The following is a 26531-nucleotide window of genomic DNA, read 5'->3' on the forward strand; positions in this document are numbered from 1 at the left end:
AAACGTTCATCCTCAGAAATTTCTTTCACAAATTATGGCACATCTTTGATACTAGTCACTTCTCTTAGCTAAGAACGCTATTTTTTCCAGTGCTGGTGTGCTTTTTATGTCCTCCTTGCTCCGCACGTTATGAGTTATTTTGTTGCTTGGCTAGCAAAATTCATTAAGTGCATCTAGCTAGTGTTCATCGTCACTGATATTAACTTTCTCTTTGTTCTCATGCCTGCTACTTCTTATTACTTTCGTCTTTCTTCCATTTGCTCTCAATCCATGTTCTGTGCTCATTAGACGGTTCATTCCATTCAGCAGATCCTAGGTTGCTGTACTCGAACACTCTTGTTATAGGACATTGACTGACCGTTGTACATGGCTAACTCTTTATCTACGCATGCATCACAATAAATTAAAATTGATCTGGCCATAAATCGTAGTTTATTCAACATCTAAGTGCAGTTAAATTTCTTGAACTGCAAACTTGGTGTAGGCCACATAATTGAAAACAGACCACTTTAGACAACTACTTTTCAGCCATAAAATGGTTTAAATGGCGGGGGTTTAACTTCTCAGGTCATCAGTCCCCTAGAACGTAGAACTACTTAAACCTAACTAACCTAAGGGCATCACACACATCCATGCCCGAGGCAGGATTCGAACCTGCGACCGTAGCGATCACGCGGTTCCAAACTGTAGCGCTTACAACCGCACGGCCACTCCGGCCGGCTTTTCAGCCAGATTCGACGCAGCTATCGATCGCATATTTGCACAGGTAAATACGGTTCCGTTTCATTTTGTTGTCTCGAAAGACATAAATTTCCTCACCATGCTCATCACAAAGACGTCTGAAGCAATGTAAACACTTTTTCAAGGAGTAAGTTGAAACAGACATCCTGGTTCACGTTCCCAGTAATCTAAATGACTGGGCCAGGATGTAGTATGAAAAATACCTCAGTATTTCAGAGAACTGCCTACGACCTACACCTTCCATAAACTGCGAATTAAACGCTGTACTGCTCCAACGGCATACACGACTTCTGGGTTTGAAAATTTTGTTCATTAATTGTAGGAGGGACAAGGAACAGCAGTGTGCTCTGGTTTTTTACTGCATACGAGTACGGCTAAGAACAACCTGTGGCAGAGCTCGTCACTATACGTACTGCGGGACTACAGTTCCCTTGTGAGCACGTTGCCACGGTTCGCGCTGCTGCCCCCGTCGGAGGTTCGAGTTCTCCCTCGGGCATAGGTTTGTGTGTTGTCCTTACCGTTAGTTAGTTTAAGTTGGATTAATTAGTGTGTAAGCCTAGGGACCGATGACCTCAGCAGTTTCGTCGCATAGCTACATACCACTACCTTGTGAGCAGACTTGAACTCTCTATGCTTTTAGCCAATGAGCAGCTTCTCAACTTCAAAGATCTTCTGTAGGGAGAGCTTCGGCAGCAGAAGAACTTAGCGCCACACTTGTCGTACTAGCAAGTGACAACCACGTGAAGTGTCAGCACCACGCTCGGCATACTAAGAAGTGACGTCAGAATGAGTATTACTCCACGTGTTCATGAGACAGACGTCGTATAAATTAGTTGCTTTTCGCTGTTTTGTTATTATATACTTCAATATGTCGTTTCAGGACAAGGACCACACTGAAAATTATCACAAAAATGTCAACCTCGGATCGATTTCTCATAATTAAATGTGAATATTGATGCATCAGCGGTAAAAGTCTCAAGAGCGAGATAAACTATACTGAAGTCCGATATTCCAAATTTTGGGTGTTGCATACCGGCAGTGTTAAAGAGCGTTGACTTTAGTATGTAATGAAGAATGTTCGTGGACTACTACAAGATAATACTTCTTTTTTCGTCTTAGATTTTGTAACACATTTTGGGACTTTCTCATTGATGTAATAGAAGTATGCTCCGTAATATTTTATGTTATTTACATATGAGAATGGTGTGTCTCAAAATGAATTTCTTCGATTTTGCTTCATATGTCTGATTAGAAAACGAAGTGTGAAATTTCTGTTGATTAAATGATCAGCACTGACATTTTTGTTGCTGCTTGTCAAAAATATTTAACCGGTTTTTCTTAATATGAGCGATTTCTGAGGGTTTGGCAATAATCTAAGAACACTGCTTAAACAGCAGCCAGTGAAACGAGTCGGAAGGACTTGCATATTCCTTGCCTGACGCAAATATTTGGCTATTTATTTTAGAGTATGGCGCAAAATACGAGTGTGTGGTAAGGCAGATATTCGATGCTTGTCACAGATATTTGGCTGTTTATTTTCGAATATGACGCAGTTTCCAAGGATGTCGTTAGTCAAGAACCTAAGAGGGCAGAGTAAATTGTACATAGTCACGGCAGCGTCGTCTGTCGGTAGCATTACACCACTCATAAAATGTTCAAAATGATTGTTCTTAATGAATATCCTTGGCTGGGAAAATATATCGCTGGCAGACTGAGTTTCAACTGGTTTTAGCTTTCGCTTCATAGAAACAGAGAGTATCTTTGCCCAAAAACATTTTACGGCCTGGGGAACAAGCGCACGTGACAAGCTGTTTGTGAGTCTCGTGCAGGGAGAGGCGTGCTGCAGCGAGCCGGAGACATCGTATAGAAAATGTGGCAGGAGGGGGAAAACGGGAGGGAGGGGGTTGCGCACTCGGTTTCGTGGAGGGGGACCGCCTAGACTGATGGTGTGCTGTGAAAGCACCGCTTCAGCTGTCAAGGACGGAAGAAAGGATGATTGCGTCTCGACTGCAGGAAGGCCATTAGAGACTGACGACCAGCTCGGAATGTTTCAAGGACGTAGAAGGAAATAGGCGCTACCCTTCCGAAGAAACAATCCTGTCATCACGAAAAACCTGTATCTGGATGGCCGGACTCGGATATGAACTGTCGTCCTGCCGAATGCGGGTCCATTGTGCTGACCACCGCTCCAACTTGTTCGGTATGTCAAGTACGCCCTCGAACGTTGGTGCTGTGCCTTCTAGACACGTTCACTAAGACAGTTTTGTTGTTAGCTATAGATCATCCAAACTAGAGTGAGGTGTTTTGTTTCAAAAACTACGGTAGTTTTAACCTTTTTTGTTCCAATTCTAAACTGACAAGAGAATCAAATGTAACTGTAAAATATTTGCTGGAAAAACAGTTAGACACATGCCCTGTATAACATAGCGAAAACGAAGAGCTATGATGTGTGCTGCAACAGGAATATTAAAGAGATTTCTGAACAGCTGTAATTTGCCAGGGAACACACTTACGCATATTCTGTTTTCTATAGATTTTTTTATTTTTATTTTATTTTATTTGTATTTATTTATTTAATTATTTTGGAGGATATCATCTGTGACTTAAACCTGTGATGCAATTATAAAAGCAGAGATAAGAGAAGGAATTCTAATAAAACAGCAGCGGGCATTTAACGTTGTATGTTTTTTGAAACAACTGATCGCATTTTCTGTAGGATAGGCCAAAGTTTATCTTCTTCCGATACGCTGGAATTTTTTACCTGTCATATCTGAGAACAACGAAAATTACAGTCGAAGATTTCCTGACCAGCTTTTCTACAAACTGTCGTTAGTTTACGGACCACTTTTAGACAATGTTGCTTTCAAAAATGAATTATTGTAAAATAATTATACAAGTTTATGTGTGCAATGATGGGAATGTGGCGAAAACTACGAACACCGTCTGCTGGATGAAAGCTATGAAAACAAGTACTCGAAGCCGGAATTTCACGTGAGTCACATCCCAATGCAAATCTGTAACGCAACCCTCTGTGTGACGTGCTTATAATTACGTATTATTTACATTTTAGGACAACTAATCAGTAAAAAATGCACCACATGTTCCAATGAAAGCATGACAGCCGTCTGACGATAAACTGTAAAGATTCGAATCAGGTAACGGTAACTTTTGAATAAAGGAACTTAAAATACATTTTTGGCTGATTGCTGTCTCAACACTTGTAACCTCCCCACAAAAATTTTAAATGAAAAGACAATACTTAATAGAAATGGACATTGCGCTAAGTGTAACCTCTCCACTGAAATTTTAAAGACAGAAATAATAAATGAATAGGAGCCAAGAAGCAATATCGTCCCCACAGAAATATTTAAATAAAAAATATAATAATAAATGGGACCCAAGAATAACCTCCCTGCAATGAAATGTACTGACAAAGGCAGCAAAAATGTGAAATTCGCAATCTGACTCTGGTGTAAGCTCCCACAAAATTAATGAAAAACAATTCAGTGATAATGAAACTTCAGTGACAATGAAAATTCAATTAAACCGAAATATCGGTCTTTGGCCCTGTGCAAAAATCAGAATTAAATTCTTACCTCATTGTAACTGCTAGTCAAATTTCTGCTCTTATTCTTGCGCACGGCTCGGAGGAACTGCATTGCAAATAATAATATTCTTTTTTTTTGTAATTTAACTGAAACTTTTGTTTAAGGGAAGTGGAACGAAAACGTTAGTTCAATTAAATAAATTTTTTTTTGTAAAATTGCTTTTGAAATCAAAATTATTATTGGGGCACTTGTTGGAAATTAATTACAATAAATAAACTTTACATTATCTGATGATTACCTTAATTAACAATATACCTCATTCAGCATCTTGACCAGTGTTGCCGACAGACTACATCACACAACCGCACTGGGCTGCTACTACTGACCGACTGCTCTGCATGACGACTACTAGCGAACTCCACGACGACTACTACTGTACTGAGCTACTGCTCGCAACGACTACTGACAGAGTACAGCTCGTAACACTCGCGCGGTCAAGCGCATACTAACCACGATAATAGGATCTCTGGTCAAAGATTTTAACGTGCCTCACCATCGCTGCTACGTTACATACGTGTTTCATAACCCTCCACTGGGGGGGCAAAAATTTGGCAGCGATGGTGAGTCATTTGGACTTGCCATCGCAAGAAATTTTTACAATTTACAGAATATTCAAATTTAGTACATAAATTAAATGTGGTGCACACGCACCGAGTACAAAATATATCAGACCAAGACAGGATGTGAGTACAAAACATAGTAGTAAATCAGAAAACTGTATATACAAATTATTTGACAGAAAACAAAGTGCACAGGCACTGAAGTTCAGTAGAAAACATATTAACGCCTAACATAAGTGCACATGCACTGCAGTTCAGAACATATCATCAAAATAAAAATGTATATACAATATAAAAGACAAGAGTGTACATATACTGTACTTCAGAACAAATCGAAAAATGTCTTTAGCATTTTCACAACAAATAAACATAATGGCAAAAAAACATACCAACAAGTGACATAACTGTACTCGCACTGGAGTTCAGCGAATCGAAAAAAATGTATAATCCATGAACATAAATAATGTTAGCAAAAAATGATTTTCACTATGTGACAAGAATTAGGATAGGAAAGAGAAGGATTACATCATGGTTGTAGCACTTTAGATTGCACACAGCTGTTCTGAAAGTCCATATCTTTCCACAGAAGTACAACACCAAGTGACACAATTTGAAGTTCTTTTCCCATCAGAATTTATCAGTGTAGCCAAGACACTGAACTGTCGTAGTAATATTCCATGTTTTCATTTTGGCAGTACATTAGGTACACCAAACAGTGGGACCATAATAACGTCTTCATCGCTCACGGTGGTGGATAGCATGTCGTGTCAACACCACGCTCTTACAAGGCACACCAACGTAGAATTAGTGAAAAACCAAAGATAGTGGTCCATGATCACTAGGATAGACAGGACAAATGGACATTGCAGTAATTCAGGGTAGTTAGCTCATAAGGTGAAGGACATTAGTAGTTTGCGGCATTCATAGCCCAGTTATTGAACATTTCTGTACCAAGTATGTAGTATTACAGAAAAATGTTCATTAATTGTTTTACATAGAATCAGCAACCTTCTTTTCCTAGTTACAAAGCATTATTAAATAATCGCATTCTTTTCCAGTTACAAAGTATAGCATAGTTAATTAATGATTTGTCATTTCAATGTAGTATTAATCATTAGCCTTTTCCTAATTACAAAGCATTATTAAACAGTCGCATTCCTTTCCAGTTACAAAGCATGATTAAGAATCATTAGCCTTCTTCTAATTACAAAGCATTATTAAACAATCGCATTCATTTCCAGTTACAAAGCATAGCATACTTAATTAATCATTTGTCATTCCAATAGTAATAATCATTAGCTTTATCCTAATTACAAAGCATAGCATCATTTGTCATTTCAATATAGTAAGAATCATATTCTTTTCCAGTTACAAAGTATCAACATTGAAAACAAGAGTTAATTAATGGCATAATTAATAACAATTCATTGAGTGACATTAATTATTGGCACTCAGTGGCCATCAAGTATCGAATAGTATAAAACATTGTTCCTCATTCAGTATTATTCAGATCATTAAGAAGTCATTATTAAAAATCAGTTAATTATAGTCATAGCATTAATAATCATGGGCATTTTAAGTAGTCTCATTACAATAAACAGTGGCAGTTATTAGCCAGTTACAAAGCATTATTTTATATATATATATATTTTGTATCATTAAGAAGTCATTACTGAAGTGACATACTATTCAGAGTTGATCAGTATTATTCAGAATTATCATAAACTAGTGACATTATGTGGGACTGGTAATACCTCTTTTAGCAATGCATTGCGTTGGGATCGATAATTAATTGGTGAGGCATAACACTATTTGCTTTTGACCTATTGCTGCAAATGAGGATAGGTAACGTCATTCGTCATGAGTCAGCTGTAGCAAGGTTATGTAACAAGGCAGTATATGTGATCACATTTATACATGATAAACACAAATGGGTAAAAAATAAAAATGCAAGCACTAGAACAGATATAATAAGTAACAGGTTTAGTAAGTATCATGAAAAGCTTCTCCTGGAAAAAAAAAAATACAAAATGGATTATTGACCTGAAAGAAGAAACGCACACTATGCTGAAAAGTAGTGAACTTCGAATTAACAGGTAGTGAAATGTGTATAAAAATGTGTTCCATAGCTGTCCTTTCCAAAACTTTCCATCATCCTACTATGTAATATAACACCTGCTGTCAAAACAAACTGCAACAAATACTTAAATAACTACATAGCATAAATACATAACTTCAACATTATCCTCATCTGTAAAGAAAACTTCATTATCCATATCATCATAACTTCATTATTATCATTACCTGTAGAGAAAAACTTCATTATTCATAACAGCATATTCTTCATCATTATTCGTCAGCATTCATTATCATCTGCAAAAATCACTTCATTACTCATTACATAACTATTCCTTATCTCTAGCATATTTCATCACTAAAACTAAGATGTGTAGTTCTGTCTGACAGCCTGCATCAATCACCTTGTATTCTGAAAGAAAAAATTAGTTAAGACTGCTATTCTACGATGAGTATAGTATATTCTTGTTAATGCCTGCCAGTCCTGATCCATTTACTCTTCCTCATAAAGTTATTGCATCTTCTTTCGTTTATTCCGTAGGTGAAATTCCCATTTCTGTTGAATTTATTTCTTACACGTATCATTTCTTTCTGAAATTGATGAACAGAGATTAACGTCCTGCATTTAAATCATATACCCACTAAATAATGACTGGTTTATGGTGACACAATTAACCATACAGCATAACATGACAGAAAACGTAATATGTCAAAGACATTGACAGTGTTCGAAGCCAAAATGTACAGAGAATATCACAATGCAGCAGCAAAAAATGTAAAACAGTCACGATGTTGAGATATCATAGGGCAGAAAATGTCAAAGTCAACTGGTGTGTGTTATATCTTAACTATTTCACAGTGCATATAAACAAAACTGGAATACAATCATACATAAAAAGACAAATGTGACGTTCGTTGTGTTCAGCTTGTATGTAGTGTAGTTATTAGAGGCGAGAATTAAAGACTTTAATGGAGAGAAAATTTGATAAAATTACTACGTCATTACATAGAATTGCATAATTATTCATAAAATACGTAAGTTCATCTGGAAAAATATGCACGGTCTGATGTGTAACGACAAGAAAAGCGACCTGCTAACCTTACCTTGCCGGGCACTTGCCAAGAAAAAATACGATAATCATCCGTAATTAGTCAGGTGAAATAATTGCATTATAAATGGCATCATAGTGTGTTGAATCATACAGTGGTTTGACTCAATAAACGGTTTAATGTTTGAGATATGGTGATTGCCTTTCGATTTTCTGGTTCTTAAAGTTTCGACGTGTACATCATTGGGGTGAGGGATGCTGCGAATCCGATATGGACCTGCGTATAAAAGTTCAAATTTACTGCACTTACCTTTTAATTTGCTGGATAAATAGTGTGTACGTACTAATATTTTCTGTCCAACGTGAAAGTCTCGGCGTCTACAAACCTGTTTTTGCTGTCTTCTCCGGCGCTCTGCGGCACGTTTGATGTTGTTCAGCGCAATGTCAATTATTTCGTGGTGTCTTAGTCGACGACATTTGGGGAATTTTACTAATTCTTTAATTTTGTTTGGTGGTTCAACGTTTTTCAATATAACAGACGGAGATAGCATAGTGAATTCATTTGGAATGGAATTAATTACATCTTGGAATGAGAGTATGTGTGTATCCCAATCAATATGTCTTTTGTGGCAGTATATTCGGCACAGCTTACCAATTTCTTTCATTAATCTTTCACAGGGGTTCGAAGAAGCATGGTACTTGGATATATAAATCGGAGAAATGTTTCTAGCTCGTAACATGCGTGACCATACGCCACATCGAAATTGTGATCCATTGTCAGAAATTACTTTCATCACATGCCCTACATGAAATAGAAAATGTTTTAGAAATGCTTTCGAAACAGTTTTAGCAGTAGCTTTGCGTAATGGAGTGAAAGTAACAAATTTTGAAGTGAGCTCAACAGCGACAAAGATGTAGCAAAAACCTCTGTTAGTTCTGGGAATCGGACCAAAAATGTCTACTGCGGCCATATGTCTTAATTTAACAGGTGCAATGGGATATAAAGGAGGAATATGTGAAGTGGTGTCTGATTTAGCTTTCTGGCAAATTTTACAAGACGCTAATACTCGTCGTATACGTTTCTCCATGTTGGCAAAATAACAGTTCTGTCTCAGTATAAGAAAACATTTTCGTGCTCCGTAATGTGCGTAACTTAAATGAGTGTACCAGATTAGTTTGTTAACCAGTTCGTCAGGAATGCATAATAACCAATTGTTGCTGTCAGGATGACAGCGGCGAAACAGAATGTCATTGCGCACAGTGTAATGGTTTCTAATCGTAACATTATTCTTATCTTGCCAAAGGTGTTTAATTTCTTTCCACACATTGTCTTTATTTTGCTCTTGTGCTTTGTCCTGTAATGACGATGAAATAAAGTTTTCAAATGCAACTTGCTGAATGTACATGACACTGAAATTTGTTTTGCAGAAGTTGGTTGCTACGTCTTGCTGATTGTTGCCGAGAGAACGCGATAGTGCGTCTGCTATAACATTTTGTGTGGCGGGAATGTGAACTATTGTAAAATTAAATTCCTGTAAATAAAGTTTCCATCTGCTTAATCTGTCGTGAGTGAATTTAGCCGAAAGTAAAAATTGTATCGCTCTGTGGTCAGTGTAAACGGTGGTGTGTCTGCCATAAAGAAAGTGCCTAAATCTCGTGAAAGCCCATTCAACACATAATGTTTCAAGTTCTGTAACAGAATAATTTCGTTCAGCAGGTGACAGAATGCGACTTGCAAATGCGATGTTTTTAATTACTGTAGAACCATCTTCTTCAATTTCCTGGAAAATTTGTACGCCTAAAGCGGTATTGGAACTGTCAGTGGCAATGGAAAAATTTCTGGTAAGATCTGGGTGCGATAAAAGTGGAGCATTCAACAAAGCATGTTTCAGGTTCACAAATTCAGAATGTGCTTGCTTATCCCAAGACCAAATACTGTTTTTACCTGTTAATTGGCATAATCTGGGTGTGTCTAAAGTAGAGTGATGAATAAATATACGAAAAAAGTTAATTAAGCCCAAAAAACTGCGTAATTGCTTCTTCGTCGTAGGAATAGTAATGTCACGTAGAGCTTGAAGTTTTTCCGGATCAGGTGCAATGCCTTCTGCTGAAATTACGTGTCCAAGAAATTTTATAGAAGTTTTGCCAAAGTGCGATTTACTAAGGTTAACTGTAAGTCCTTGTGCATGAAAAGTTTGCAACAGTTGTTCTAAAATCATATTGTGTTCAGACCAGTTAGCTTCTGCGATAAGAATGTCGTCTACATACGTCGTAATTCTGTCCTTAAGTTCTGTCGGAAGTATAGTGTTCAAACCGCGAATAAAAGCTGCAGAAGAAATAGTTAAGCCGAACGGTAATTTGCGAAATTGATAACAGTCGCCAAAACAGAGAAAAGCTGTATATTTTCTGCAATTCGGATGAAGTTGAATTTGCCAAAATCCCGATTTCAAATCTAATGTAGAATAAATAGCAGTACCATGAAATTTCTGTAGAAGTTCCTCTAATGTCTGTGGTCGATCAGTTTCATTAATAATAATGTCATTAATGTGACGTGAATCAAGTACAAGGCGAAGTGAGCCATCTTTTTTCTTAACAACATGTAGCGGGTTTATGTACGGACTAACTGCTGGTTCTGTAATTCCTTGGTCGAGCATATCCTGCAATTCTTTTTTAACTTGTTCTCTATGAATATACGGAATAGGATAATGCTTAGCTTTAAATGTATCGTGCTGTTTGACTTGAAATTCATACATAAATCCGGACATAGTACCAGGAATGTTGTCAAAAACTGGAGCTTGCTGTAAAAGAATCTTGTGTAATTGCGTTCGTTCGTCGTCTGTAGTTGCACTGCTCTCTTTAACCTTATCAGAAATCAATTGCATTACGTCGTAGTCAGTTTCGTCTGGAGTATTATAGTTGTGTACGTACGTATTCGTGAACAATGTGGGATTACAGTCTATGTCACGTGTTGCGGAAATGACCTTTGTGCGGTTAATTGTTTGCTCTTCCGAAGATAGTGAGTGCTGAAATTGTAAAGCAAGTTGTACATTTTCATCCTTTAACATTAAATAAGAATTCTGAAAATCAATGACTGCGTCTTGTTGTACCAGGAAATTCGTACCTAAAATAACGTCTGTTGTCAATAAAGGAACAATCCAAAAATTAGAGTGGAAAGTATGACCTCCAATACAAAATGATAAATGCGTCTGTAATTTAACGTCTACTCCTTTACTCGGTACTGCTCCTTTCACTTTCATTTTGCCTAAAGGTAATGTCGGATAAGTATCCTCTTTGTTGCACTCGTTGAAAGTCTCCTCATTTATTACTGATATGGGTGATCCGGAATCAATTACTGCTGAAAATTTCGATGAACCAATTTTAATTTCGATAACAGGATGTGAAGTAGTTTTCTGAACAAATGGTCTTTCCTGCAAGAGAGTGTCTCTGATATCGTCAAAAGTAATTACATTTTCGTGAACAACATTTTGCGTGTCTAAAGTAGTGCTTGTATTATTGGAAGATGCGATCTGTACATTATCTAGTCAGATTCTATCTGACGTGTTATTATTATTAGGAGGATTCTGTGACATTTCGACTATTTGAACTGTCCTATTACTTCTTCCAGACGTATTACGTTCTGGATGGTACCTGCTGTCGGGTTCATTCATGAGAATATGTTCTTGTTGATCACTTTGTCGCTGGTAAGACCGACTGTTATTATATGTACGCTGATAATTGTGCTCATCGTTTTTACGTCTGTCGTAATAGTCATTCCTATACGGTGTATTGCGATGGGAATTGAAATACTGTCTTCTTTGTACGTAGTTATTTCTTTGCTGCCATGCGTTACTATTTGTTGGAGCTGGGACTATACGTGCACGCGGCGAAACATTAAAGTTTGGTTGACCTTGTAGACTGCATTGTTGGTTAGGTATGCTAAGCGGTTGACTTTCATGCTGTTGCGGTGAAAAACGTCTATTGTTACAAAAAAATTCGTTTGCTGTTAATTTTACACATACTGATGATTACGATTTTATCTGTAATTAAAATTACGGCGGTTCTGGAGTGCCTAATGAAAATTGTCACATTCGGTAAAAATTTGTCACATCGGGTTTTCTTTGTCATTTTTTTAAATTCTAGGTAGAGCAATAGTTAAAGAGCAGTTTTGATAGATATAAAGGATAGTAGAAGAAAAGGCAGCAGTGCAGAAAACTAAAGATGAAACAGCACTACTACAGCTCGGGGCCCTATGCTCGCTACGGCACATATTCATTAAAGCGTAATGAATCCCCTGAGGTCATTTACGCACTGCAAATAATTTTTAGCTTTTGTGTTATAGGCAATGGCGGTAAAATTTCAAAAGTAAATCGCTGTATTCTTGCTAATTCCAGTTTCTGCATAATACGTAATGCTGATGAAAATACAATAGCAAATTGTCGCATTAGGTTCAAAGCTAGCTTCCGCATTACACGCAATAGCGGTGAAGGTACAAAAATAAATTGTCGTCTATAGCTCAAAGCGTGTACCTGTGTTCTGTCATTATTAAATTCTTTACATTTTCTTACAAATACAAATTGCTTATTATCAACGTTATCGTCACTGAATTTGAGAACACGTTCGGGTTTGTGTGAGAATTTGTTTGTCTGTGTCATTTCGTACTTCAAGTTACGTAGCTTTTCAGCTTTTAAGTCGCGTGGCTTTTCGGATTTTAAGTCGCGTAGTTGCTGTAAATTGCTCACATTATACACGCTGCGTGAGTCAGACAAATGTTCGCAAAGTGGCGGGTTCTGTGACGTATTGGTGACTGGAATAGTTTTCAACTCTGTTACTGTAACACTTTCGTCAATTTGGTTTATCTGTCGTGCAAATTTCTCGTCAACTTCCGTATTCGGAGTGTGTGAAACTTCCACTGACTCTAAATTAATCTCGTCGCGAATCTGTACTGCGTTTTTAAGGCATTGTTCAGTGACTGCATTAATTTCGTGTATCTGTGTTTCGTTCGCTGAACATTGTTCAGTGACTGCATTAATCTTGTCTTTATGTGATTCTGTTGTGCCTACACGTGTGCTACTTAATTCTTGTGCAACAGTGCCAACTTCTTCATTACTGTTATTAGCACAAGTCTTAGTATCGACACGTAATTGTCCTTTACTGTCCTGACATTGCACGGTAACAACTGTAATCTGCTCACTAACTTGTTTGTTCCGTTCTTTAAGGTCGTCTTGTTTTTCGTTTGTGAGCTCGAAACTTTTATCAATTGCTTCGCTAAGTTGTTTGGAATGGTTGTCGAAACTTTCATCAAGTTGTTGTTTGAGTTTTTCGTCATCTTGTTTGTTATCTACACTCTGTTGTTCGACCTGTTCATTAATTTGTCTGAAATTTTCATCAATTTTATTAAATTTTTTGTCCTGTTCACTAAGTTGTTGTTTGAGATCCGCATTATTATTGTCTTGTTTTTTATCTAGTTGTTTGATAATTGCACTAAGTTCGTTCTTAAACTGTAGCATTATTGCCCTAAATTGATCCAAACTTAAAGTAGCTGTTGCATTCACAGTACTCTGTGATGGAGTACATGCAATTGTCACGTTTTGTGTGACCATTTGGTCATTCTTTGGTTCACAAAAAGCTTTCCCTGTCAAATGTACACTCTCATTCACTATTTCGGAATTAAAGAACTCCGGCGTACTTTGTGCACCTTGTTCATTTTCATTAACAGAATTTGTCTGTACGTTACTTGAGTTTTCCGAATCGGGTGTGTTAAGCTGGGCACCGCTAATTACATTAGACCGCTCCGCGTCATCAATTGTCGTCAAATTAACAGACGAGACAATTGAGTTCGTTTGTTCATTATCAGGGTAAAAGTCATCACTAGTGGTTGGAATGCACTGATTGTTAGTGAACGCAGGATTGTCATCATTACACTGCGTGTCACATGTCCTATCGGTAAAGTTGTTTAAATCGGTAGTTTCGTTCGTAATACCTCGCGATACACTATTCACAGTCTCTCGCGGCATTTTTACAGTAGTCACAATTATTCAAAAACAAATAAGCACAAATGCAAAAGCAACACACAAATACAATAGAGCAAAGAATTGCCGTTGACCTGTAGAAAGAAAGTCACAAGTTAATAAAAGCGTTGCGCCAAACCCTAATTATATCTAAGCAAATAAGAGCAGATATCTGACTGTTGTTCAAAAGACTCTCATCGAAATACGATCCTGGACTGGGTGTCGCCAAGTGTAACCTCCCCACAAAAATTTTAAATGAAAAGACAATACTTAATAGAAATGGACATTGCGCTAAGTGTAACCTCTCCACTGAAATTTTAAAGACAGAAATAATAAATGAATAGGAGCCAAGAAGCAATATCGTCCCCACAGAAATATTTAAATAAAAAATATAATAATAAATGGGACCCAAGAATAACCTCCCTGCAATGAAATGTACTGACAAAGGCAACAAAAATGTGAAATTCGCAATCTGACTCTGGTGTAAGCTTCCACAAAATTAATGAAAAACAATTCAGTGATAATGAAACTTCAGTGACAATGAAAATTCAATTAAACCGAAATATCGGTCTTTGGCCCTGTGCAAAAATCAGAATTAAATTCTTACCTCATTGTAACTGCTAGTCAAATTTCTGCTCTTATTCTTGCGCACGGCTCGGAGGAACTGCATTGCAAATAATAATATTCTTTTTTTTTTTGTAATTTAACTGAAACTTTTGTTTAAGGGAAGTGGAACGAAATCGTTAGTTCAATTAAATAAATTTTTTTTTGTAAAATTGCTTTTGAAATCAAAATTATTATTGGGGCACTTGTTGGAAATTAATTACAATAAATGAACTTTACATTATCTGATGATTACCTTAATTAACAGTATACCTCATTCAGCATCTTGACCAGTGTTGCCGACAGACTACATCACACAACCGCATTGGGCTGCTACTACTGACCGACTGCTCTGCATGACGACTACTAGCGAACTCCACGACGACTACTACTGTACTGAGCTACTGCTCGCGACGACTACTGACAGAGTACAGCTCGTAACACTCGCGCGGTCAAGCGCATACTAACCACGATAATAGGCTCTCTGGTCAAAGATTTTAACGTGCCTCACCATCGCTGCTACGTTACATACGTGTTTCACACTATCAACTTTTCTATTCGAATAACAGCCACAGTCTCAAACCATGACATCATTTGACAAAACTGCATTTTGAGAATATATTATCAAGTTAGTGGCTGGTATCCGTTATAAAAGTCGTGTTACGTAGTCTCTCATTGAACACCGAAACATTTCAACGGAACCATTTTCTGCAAACCACAGCCTTAAGTTTTGGGGTCACCAAGAAAGCCAATTAGGAGAGCTTGATGCACTCGACAAACACGTAACGGTCAGTTTTCTTACAGGAGCTTGTATCGTCCACTGTAGTGCTCAAATATTAAAGAATGCTTTGTTTTATTTTCATTCTTCTTCGATTTCCGTGGGTTGATTACATGTCATCTAGATGTATGAAAGACTACAGACTGGCCAACTTATCTTTACTTGATTGTTGTTAATTTATTAGAGCCTCCCTACATTATGTGGTGCAAAAATTCTGAGTAACAGTAGAACATTCACTGTTTTGTATTAGTCATGAAGAAAAATTTTCTAATTACAATTTTATGGTAGGCCCTGGACTGCCATTCCCACCTACTATTTAGTAACGTACGTGTGGTGTACCCAGGTCACCAGCTGAAATCGCCGTCTTGCAGCAAGACGTTCTGTACGATTGTTTCAAAGAAGTAAATACGACTTTGCGTCTCCAAATACGAGACCCGTACCTACATCGGTATTCTGTAAGATAAATCAATAAAAGGCCTAGCAGTGCTTTTTTACAAGACACTGTTCTTAATTTTATAAAATGCAGGTATCTTCCGGAACTTTTGAGCTGTCCTCAAACAGCGTTCCTCTACTTCCTTTTTTGCAGTCATCGCCCGGATATGGTGACTCCTACGTAGATTTCCCGCATACTTTGTTACTCACTTCTCTAGCGGTAAACAGGCAGGCGATGTTAGTCAACAACGAAACAGATTGTACGTTCGCATTGAGTTTTGGGAGTTGCTATACTGGTTGTTTCTTCAGTAGAGACTTGTGCTGTCGGGTTTTTGTTACCATAATCGATCAATTCTTAGAATTAACTTCTGAAAGCAGTTTACTGTGTAGCGGAAGCTTCGTATAGTTAGCTATCCCAAACACAAGGGCAATAAAAAGTGAAGCCATTACAAACAAGTTTCCTGAACAGCGCCTTGGAGATGCCTAGAGCGGTCCATACGTGCATACTGGTGAGTGGGGAGGCGATGCCCTCCGAAGGACTTATATAATACGGCGCGTGTATCGAAGGGCACTAGTCCTCCAGAAGCATCCAGAGGAAATGGTCGTCACCAGGGTGAGTCACCGAGATACTGGCTGGTTCTCTTGTGGTGGCCTTCATTACGTTAAAGTCTGTTCGCTACTGTTACTGTCACAGGTGTCGTAGAGCAGGCCTGTCGTCTTGCATTTCAGTAGACTTGTAGATACTGAACACCATTTACGCGTTCACTTAGCAAATTATTACAAGTAAGTACATCATAGTAGGTCAACTTGGTTTTAAACTTCTTTTTTGTGACATATCCAAGACATTTTACTGAATGAATTGCACAATCTTGCTTGAAACGCTATTTCAGGTTCATTATGTAACTAGCAAATTGTTCACGCTTTAGTTAACGAAAAGAATAAAATGGTTTGTGCTACACACGTAGAAAAGGGACTCTCTTCTGATTGGAGACACACATTAAAGGATTTCCATGACTTTCAGTATTAAGTCTGCTATCGTACATAATATACGTAAAAACTCGTTTAACCCACTGATTAGATGTCTTTTATTTGTAATAGCATCGGTGGTTTCATCTGGAAGACACTGGTACTTCAAATTTAAAAAATTAATAATCATTAAATCTTGGTTTGAGATAGAAATCACTGGTATGATTATGACTTTTTTAAATTTGAAGTACCAGTGCTTTCCAGATGAAACCACCGATGCTATTACAAATCGAAGACTTCGAGTCATACACAGAGGCCCTTCTTCGAAAGTGGTACATCGTAGCCGTCATTAACAGCGTTAGAGCAACGGTCGGTTCTGACGTAATGCAACGCGATTGTAGGGGATTGTGACGTGCAGATTTTTTCAGTGGTGGTCATACTGAGGAGATCATTGACAGTGAAAGTAAATAAATTCAAAGTTGTTGTAACACAAATTTAAGTTTTTCACACCACTTTCAAGAGTAGTTTCGAAATTAAATCACTGGCGTAATGTGTATGTTTGATGTTGTTGTTGAGGTCTTCAGTCCTCAGACTGGTTCGATGAAGCTCTCCATGCGTATGTTTGATACAAATTTATTAAATTTTAGGCCCTTTTTGCTTGCTGTTTACGGCTATAATTTGGTTTAGGCGGTATGAGTTCAAGGCAGTTTCGAGATGTGGGACTGTCTAGGAGAAACACGAAATTGTTTTCAAATATATAACATGAAATGACGGGTGCTTAAACTATCTCCCAGTGGTTCCAAAATGAAACCACCTCCTTAAAACAACAGATTTACTTTTGTCAATTTCTTCTCTTACTTGTTGCATACTATGATGATAAAGTTTAATTCTGTTAAATATTTATATTTTTTTCCATTGTTCTGACTCAAAGGGTTAATACACAACAAGCTGCATTAATACATTTTGCAGGCGAATGTTATAATCAATACCAGAATACGAACATAAGCAGAAGAAACTATAAATAATATCTGCAAACGGTATGTTCACTGACATCCTGAACATTATTTGTCTGTTACTAAAAGTAGCAGCTTAGTCCTCACATTAGAGGCTACAGTACCAATGATATTTCATGGGTAACAGGTAATAACGACAAAACAGTATTTTGTTTCTAGGTTTTGGAGAGAATTATTCTAGTTTAAAAAAAAAAACATATTTGATAAATTCTTAAAAGTTTCTCTTATCTCTCCTTATTTTACGAATTTGGAAGTCGTGGACTGCAACACGTCTATTTACTCAATCCTTTGCTTTGTGTCATTAGAAGTTGAGGAGAGAAACTTACACCCCTCATTTTTGCGTTAGATAGTGTCCTATAGAATCGTATTTTCGGGTAACGTACTTTTCGTTGCAAGAAATTGCAGCGAGGGTAATATCCGATGATCACCCACGATCATGTTTCATAACAATGTTATTTAAGCAGCTCATTATAATAGATATATCCTCACTAGAATGTTGTTATAAACAATTCATTACAACTTAATTTAATATAGATATACGTGGATAATACTCTTGTAAAACCTTCGATGGCTTACCTGTTAATAAGCAAATTTTTTTACATCATAGCAGATTTTTTTTAAACTTATAGGATCGCTATTATTAATTAACACAGTACTGAATTAAAGATACTGGTTCAAGCAATATATTATCAGTATGTCGGAGTTAACCTGTAGGAGCGAGGTGGCGCAGTGGTTAGCACACTGGACTCGCATTCCGGAGGACGACGGTTCAATCCCGTCTCCGGCCATCCTGATTTAGGTTTTCCGTGCTTTTCCTAAAATCGTTTCAGGCAAATGCCGGGATGGTTCCATTGAAAGGGCATGGCCGATTTCCTTCCCACTCCTTCCCTAACCCGAGCTTGCGCTCCGTCTCTAATGACCTCGTTGTCGACGGGACGTTAAACACTAACCACCACCACCAGTTAACCTGTAGGTGTTCCCAACGACTGCCCTATGTAATGGCCAACAGAGAGAAGGATTCACTTTTAGTTCACTCAAGCTCTTCCAAGTTCATTTTGAAGTAACACCGAAGAACGCAATAAAAACCGGTATAACGTAGACATATACTTAACTTTTCACATAATATCTACGTCATCTGATTTATTCCCGTATTTACCTATCTTCTGAGTGCAGTCTCTTTGTACATTATGAGTCTGCCTACAGCAAGGTTCATGAAGAAGAATTATTGGTATCGGTATTCGTGTTACAACAGGACGTCGCTGGTGCGCAAATGTCTGTTGTGTTCACATCAATGGACAAGTAGTTTAACGTCATTGGACAAATGTCGCGGATTCAACTTTTGTCCATCACAGGAAATTTTCTGCTGCTTACCTTTGACAGTGATTTCTAATTGTGATGGACTTACCGTAGTTCGGAGTCCACGTTAAACTGTACGTTTCTCTGTAATTGGCCGACAGGTCGATCCAAAGGTTGGAAGAAGGCAAGGCCAGACCATCTCCAGTAGTACGATGCCTAGTACTCTGGTGCTCGAACAAACATCCTTAATTATGATCATTTTACTTTACTGTTCACTAAAGTATACACGTAGTTCTGCTTTGTAATTTGACTCAATTTTAATAACTGAGCAGTAGTGGCACGTAATTAAAACTCTTATTCATTGTGTGATCAAAAGTATGGAGATACCTATTAGTGGGTGTGTCCAGCCTTCGCCTTTTGACGCCTTCAACTCTACTGGGGACTCATTCTGTAAAATGTTGGAATGCCTGCAGAAGAATGGCAGTCCATTATTTTTCCTCGAGGACCAAACTAGAGAAGGTAGTGATGTCGGAAGCTGAGGTGTGAAGCGAATTAAACGTGTTATTTCCACAAAGGTTTTCCATTGGGTTCAGGTTGGGACTCCTGGCAGTCCACTCAGTTTCAGATATGTTACTGTCCACAGACCATTTCCTCACAGATTATGTCTCATGACAGGGTGCAGTGTCATGCTGAAACAAACAGTCAACGTCTCCGAACTGTGCCTGCATTGTATTCAGTACACGATACTGTGAAATGTGTTCATGTTCTTCTGCATTTAACGTTTTCTTAAGCGCAATAATGGGACCACGCGCTGACAACGAAAATGTCCTGCGGACGGCAGGAAAAAACTAACAGCCAGGTATGAACACACTATATTATAATTTGAAAAAATGCCTTCTTGGCAGGCACTAATTGTCAAAGCCAAGAAAATGAAAAGCCCACAACTCTTGTGGTGGCAAAACCAAATAAGGAAACTAGATAACGAAAGAAAATAATGACCAAAATCATCTCTACGAATTACAATGAACAGCGTGTTACTGAATGTTATGGCCAGTGTACACTATGCTAGATCCGTCGTAAGTACTGGCTAGAGCTGTCCCTAGAGGTAGGTAAACACTGCCAGTCTGACTATCCGGGTGTGCTTATAAGGCCGAGTCGGCGGAGTGCTCCGTGAGCCACGATTGTTGGAACACTGTCACATGTCTGGCGATGTAGTTCCATGTTTATTCGGAAAGCCTGTTGATGTTTATATCTACTGACGATGTTTCACTCTGCGCTCTTGAAAGGAGGTCGTCAGCCCATCTTGCTTATCGCTTGTGCGGGCCCTCTAACTGCTATGGGGCCGCAATTGCAGAAACACCCTAATACCATAACAAAACCTCCTCTGTACTTCACTGTTGGTATTATGGCAGTTAGTGACATCCAGGAATTTGCCAAATCCAAACCTTTCCGTTGGATTACCACAGCTACAGCGTGATTCATCATTCTAAATCACTCACTTGTAGTCATCGGTTGTTCTGTGACGTCGGTATTAGCTCCAGCTTATCCATCGCTTAGCCTTAACTACAGATATTGTGGCTTATAAGGAATTATTAAAGCTATCTATTATTTTCAACTGCTTACCCATACTCGTTGTGCTAGCTGGATTACTGGTAGCTCGTTGGAAATGATGACTGATTCATTCCGCTGATTTCTTGCAGTTCTTCACAGCCATAACTACCTTCTACATTGCTCTACGGTCCGTTTCCGCCATTACATGAGGTCTGGCTGCTGTCATTTTTTTGTGGTTGCTCCTTTGCGTTGCCCCTGCGTAATTAAATCACCAACATTCCACTTGGCAGCTTCAGAAAGAGTGAAATATCGCTGACAGGTATCTACTTAGGTTCATTCCAATCACTAGCCCACTTTGGAAGTCACTAAGCTTTCCAGACCAGACCCATTCTGCTATTACTGCTTCTCTACTGACCACACAATACCTGACCGCCTCCTCAAACATTGTTGGCTCTGCCTCTCGTGACACCTAGTGGTCGGTTACACAGTACGTTGGGATGTCAAGATGCTTTTGATCAGAACATCTATGACAGTTTTATTTCATGTGCACTCAAATTTTGTCACACTTTTTGGGTGGCTACTGATCTGTAGTTGATTGTCGTCCAGCTGCTATACAAGTACTGCAAATAGCGATTGAGTGTGTGTGCTGTGATGGGTATTCCCTGTGATGCATTGGGGGGGGGGGGGGGGGGGAGGAGAGACATTTATGTTCATGTCCACCATTGTCAGCTCGTATGTTGTCTCCCTCGACGAAAGATCCTGAGATCCTCTAAGGCGTCTTTAAGCAAATCCCTCCGTTTTAGTCGGTATGTATTTTTTGCTTACTACAAGGGTAACATGGGCCTCTCCAGAAAGCGGGAAACATTTTGTAGATTGCAATGGACAGCATTGGAATCTGTGATGTTCTTCCACCGTTGAAGCTGCAGCTCACCAAGCTTTTTCTGTCTGGGTTCTCCTTCTTTAGACAGTGTTTGTTCAGCCTAGGTACCTGATTTCCGTGGTGCTCTACAGTTCTGGAATACATCCGTACCTGCCTGTAAACGTAGCGCCCAATGAAGATCTAACAGCCTCACAAGCGATTATTATAATTGTAAATACTATTATTTTTATACAGTGCAAAAAATCATACAACTAACCACAATAAATATCAAAATTTTACTTATAGTGTGTGTACAGTATAGGTAAGAAGAACACGTGATTATAGCTGTAGGTGATATGGGGGTATATAGGCTGCAAAGTTTATTACGCAGCGTTATCACACCTATCAGCAGAAACGGGTCTAAACCGGTAGGCTATCGTGTCGAAATGAGATTTGATGACAAATACGGGTCCCCTCCATGCACCTCACCCATAGAGGATGATGACTGGGGATGTGGCAAATGCTCGACAACCCATGACCAGATGTTTCCAAAGGTTGAGAGATGTAGAGAACGTGACAACCAGATTAACAGTCTAACTCACTCTGTAGTGATGGGTCTGAACAACTTGAGCAACAAGTAATCTTGCATTGTCTTGTCGAAAGAAGTCTGCCGGCCTTAACAAGTTTGTAGTGTACTGCATGCCGTGAAAATCACCGGCTATGCAAACCAGAGATAATATACTCTCACGCCTAGGTTGTTGCTCCCGATGGCAATGATGGATGCAATCTGCCGTTGTCCTGAGCACTTATGTGATGCTGGACGCCGAACCGGAATGTCTGATAAGATTGCGTGATGCTATCCTTGTGTTCATTGTTTCACCACTGCCATCGTGCCTCTCCAAGCCGTCACGTCACGTGGAGCCGCAACAGTGATCGCCAAGCTAACAGTAGTGCTTCGTGGTCCAAACATCGTCGCACTCTCCAAGTGAATACTTCTTTAACCGGAGACAGTCCGTATCGTCACAAAAATTACGTGACTGGGCTGTGTGTACCTGACCTCTTATGTCCCAATCACGTGGGGCGTAGGAGATCTTGAGAGGCGTTGAGTGTGGTCCTCTTGAACTCAGCGAGTCCATACTCTTATGACAGTTGTGGGATCCAGCACAAAGTGAGCAGCTACATCAGGAAAACATAAACACAAACTTGTTAATTTTTTTTAATAAAAGAGTCTACATCGATTAATACATTTATAATGTCATTTTGGGTAGTGCTATCATCAGATCAAAACTTGGAACTCACAAAATAAAGTCTAAGTGTCAGTATCAATAACTCCTACACCTAATCGGGCCTTCAATTCACTAAATTCCAGCATGTGGTGCAGGTTTTGTTTTATACTGAAACTGATCTTGTTTTACAGGATCTAAGTTTTGATATGGTGATGACAGTAGCCGAAACGGCGTTATAAATAGAGACATTTATTTAGTGATCTAATCATTTACTTCACAAAAATATTCACCATGGTCGTTGAGTCTTACAGGAAATTTTTCCTTTATTAATAAGGTATATCAATAATCCATAAGCCTGCTGTCGTGTTCCGACATCTGTTAGGCGTTTGTCCTTCTTACATGAGCGTATCACAAACAAACAACGTACAAATGCGATTTCTAAGCTGCGTAAAATGTCCTTATACCCAAAATATAGTTGGCGTCCCTCTTAGTTCCTTTGTATAGTAGCGATGAAATAGTAGTAATTTGTGGACCCAGACATGAGCACATTTTAATTTAGAAAACATCACTAGAGATATCAGTTTAGAAATTAATTATAGCAGTCTACATACCAAGGCACCTTTATTGGACTGTGACCCGTTTAGATTATCACACAATCGTCTTCAGATCTCATATTGATGGACAATGACATTGCCTGGAGCATGAGACGACGAATGGTGATAGTCAACTGCATAAGGTTCAATGTAATAAGGCTTGACCTGGTTTCAATACCATTAGGTGTATCTTCTTGTGACACCTCCGATTTATGTATCTCGACCCGATCCAGATCTGAATAGCAGCCCAAATAAATATTAATTAATGTGACCGTGTACCTAATGGGGCTGGCAATCGGATTTGACTGCTACGGAGTTGTTGCATTCCATTTTGTCCTTCTCAAATGCTGTAATAATGAAATGTCCGGTGACAAGAAGAAACGCCAACACAGCTTCACTAATGAAGGACCTATATTCGTCTCAAAAATACAAAAGGAAGGAGACAGCCACTGCCTTCGTCATACATAATTAATTACGGCTAATCTCAGCACAGGCTTCCTCGCTATTCATTATTGTCACACGCAAATTCAATCACTGCAATCCAACACTGCAATCCAAATGATGCCGGCGCGGTAGACGCGAAACCAAAAATATCGGCACAGAAATATCACTGATCACTATCGTAATTATACTTCTTCACTTTCCCGTATTATTCTAACACAAAGGGGTTAAACCGCGGCGATGGCCACTCCCTTTGTCGGTAAACCCTTGCATTACAGCAACAGGCCTCCACACGGCTCGGCCCGCAACCTGGGAACTGACTCCAACTCACACTCGCTCTCGCAACACGACACACTATCGATTGTTTGCCCTATCGACCTGTGCCGAGTGCAAACTTATGGTAAGGGCCTACGGACCCCTTACATTCTCCAGAAAGAATAAAGTCATAGCTTCCATTACGTTAAAATTAAAAACACACATTATGAGATAAAATGGTACTTGAGCGTCTCCGCTCATAATGTATGCTTATGATTTTGATGTAATGTAAGTCAAGTGACTTCATTTCTTCGGAAGAAGATACCCCGAGTGGTCCAGAAACCCGGTTAAGGCTTATAAAATTAAAAATCATGTAACCATTCGGCAGTTTGTATCATTTATTGCAAGCCTCCGAATGATTTATGTGAAATCTTATAGCTTTATAAATAAAGCAATCACTATTAATATTCTCCACCTTTATTCTTCATATCCACATACACGCAACACCAAAAAGTAATATAGAGTAATGGAATTCCGGGAATACATTTGTCTAGATAACATATTTAACGGATTAACATTGCAACATCACAAGATAATGTAAACGTGTAATAAGCCATAGAAGATGTGAAATGCTTGTACATTAATAACTGGCGTAACCGCGTGAATGTTGAATGCAAACATGCAAACACGCATGCATTGTGTTCTTCTAGTAGTTGATTCCATAACTCTCTCTCAACCGTTAGGTGCTGTTAAGGTCTGTCGTTGTCGTAGTCGGCGTGTCACTGTGACTTAACACTGCGTGTTGATACTGCTCTAATACAAATATTCCTTTCTTCTCTCTCATCTGGATGGCTGAATTAAAGACAAAATCTGAGAGAAAAATACGTACTAGTGTTAAGAAAAGTGACAGTTGTTACGAAAAAAGCGCTGCTCCAAAACACATGCCACTGCGATACTTGTATCCACTGACTCTTTAAGCAGAGAACGACGCCTCTATCGAACGCCACGAGAACGCCATGTAGCGGTATAAATCAACATCGTTTATTAACATAGATGAGAAATTTTAAATGGGCCCAGAAGGTATCCGAAACTGAAGAATCACTTTCACGGCCGATGACGCGGGTGCAACGTGTGAACCTATAATGTGTCACAATGTCGTTAACTTTGTGCCATATTGAGCAACAGCATTGTTTCGTCCTTGCTCAGCAATATGGTTAGCGACTTGTTGCGCTGGTACCGCGAGAGGGAAACCCGCACACACCAGTAACGGAAGAGGTGTTGTGGCCATGGCGAAAGGAGCTGTAGAGCCAGTTGGTGGACATTCAAGAACAGGAGCCCTCCCTAAAGCTCGCAAACCAGTGAGCCGCACATGGCACCTCACGAATGGTCAGCACAGGGCCATTTTATGGACACAAAGAACCCAATATACTAAAATGTAAACTTTCACGGCCGGAAATATCATGTCCATTATAATTATCCGGGCTGTTATGCCGTGGTCGGTTGATGAATTCTGTGGTGATTCCCAACGTTTCGTCTCCGTCTCAGTAGCGAGCCAGTGTGTGTGTGTTGGACCTTCCATCAAGCTACGGGCCCCCTTGAAGATGTCTCCCGCAGTCGGAGACGAAACGTTGGGAATCACCTCAGAATTCATCAACCGACCACGGCATAACAGCCCGGATAATTATAAAGGACACAAAGAACCCATTGATGTAGTCGGTGTCTTTTCCTGGGCGAGAGGGTAGGATTTAGCTGGAGAAGCACACAAGGGTTCCATGTTAACTGTGTTTTAGTGCCAGACAACAGTAATTAGACCAGTCGAGTGATGGGACACAATGTAAAGTCAATTGTACAGCCTTTGCATTAAGTGTATCGGTGAACAGCAGTAATTAACCGACGAAGAGCAACAGGCTCCAGCCCACAAACTGTAGCCCTAAAGACATTCTTGACTGTCATAAAATCCCTACTTACAATTTCAAAGATAATACATGCCCCCGACCGTAACAGCGTGTATTTAATGTAAACCTGATTTGCATCCTTATAGTGCACTACTAGCGCCATTCTTATACGACTGGCGCAAAATTTCAATAGACATCATCTTTCGGATGTAGAAACACTTGTAGCCACTTTAGTTTATGTCGCACTTCCCCTTGGTGTCGCGCTTGCTTTCCGTTAGTGTATTTCAACTTTCCGCAGCTAGAGGCCTCCAAACTGTAGCGTGTAACGTGGCAGTGTATAACGTAATTGTGTCTATGAGTGAAGAACAACGTGCTGGAATCGAGGTTCGAATTCGTCCACATATGGAGCACACACGAGCGTTGCGACATCTGCAACAGTTCGATGCCTTGTGTTCGCTGTCATCGTTCATCCTCCATACAGTCATGACTTGGGCCGATTTCCATCTGTTTCGAAAACTTGAAGAAAACCTTCGAGTACTTCACTTTAATAGTGACGAAGCGGTGCAACGAGAGGTGACGTT

General features: G+C 39.1%; 1 protein-coding gene and 1 non-coding gene across 2 annotated transcripts in view; both read left to right on the plus strand.

Moving 5' to 3' along the window:
* The first annotated feature begins 16440 nt into the window (after positions 1-16440).
* LOC124545095 (endocuticle structural glycoprotein SgAbd-5-like) overlaps positions 16441-26531 on the plus strand; it is a 36682-nt gene continuing 26591 nt past the window's right edge. The window contains exon 1 of the mRNA XM_047123908.1: positions 16441-16468. Coding sequence (XP_046979864.1) covers positions 16454-16468 — 15 coding nt within the window. The 5' untranslated portion in view covers positions 16441-16453. The remainder of the gene's footprint in view (positions 16469-26531) is intronic.
* On the plus strand, positions 18550-18622 carry Trnaa-cgc. The gene has a single exon. It is a non-coding gene; the product is annotated as a tRNA-Ala (tRNA).

This window comes from Schistocerca americana, chromosome 8, assembly GCF_021461395.2.
Source record: "Schistocerca americana isolate TAMUIC-IGC-003095 chromosome 8, iqSchAmer2.1, whole genome shotgun sequence".
NCBI classification, from domain to species: Eukaryota; Metazoa; Arthropoda; class Insecta; order Orthoptera; family Acrididae; genus Schistocerca; species Schistocerca americana.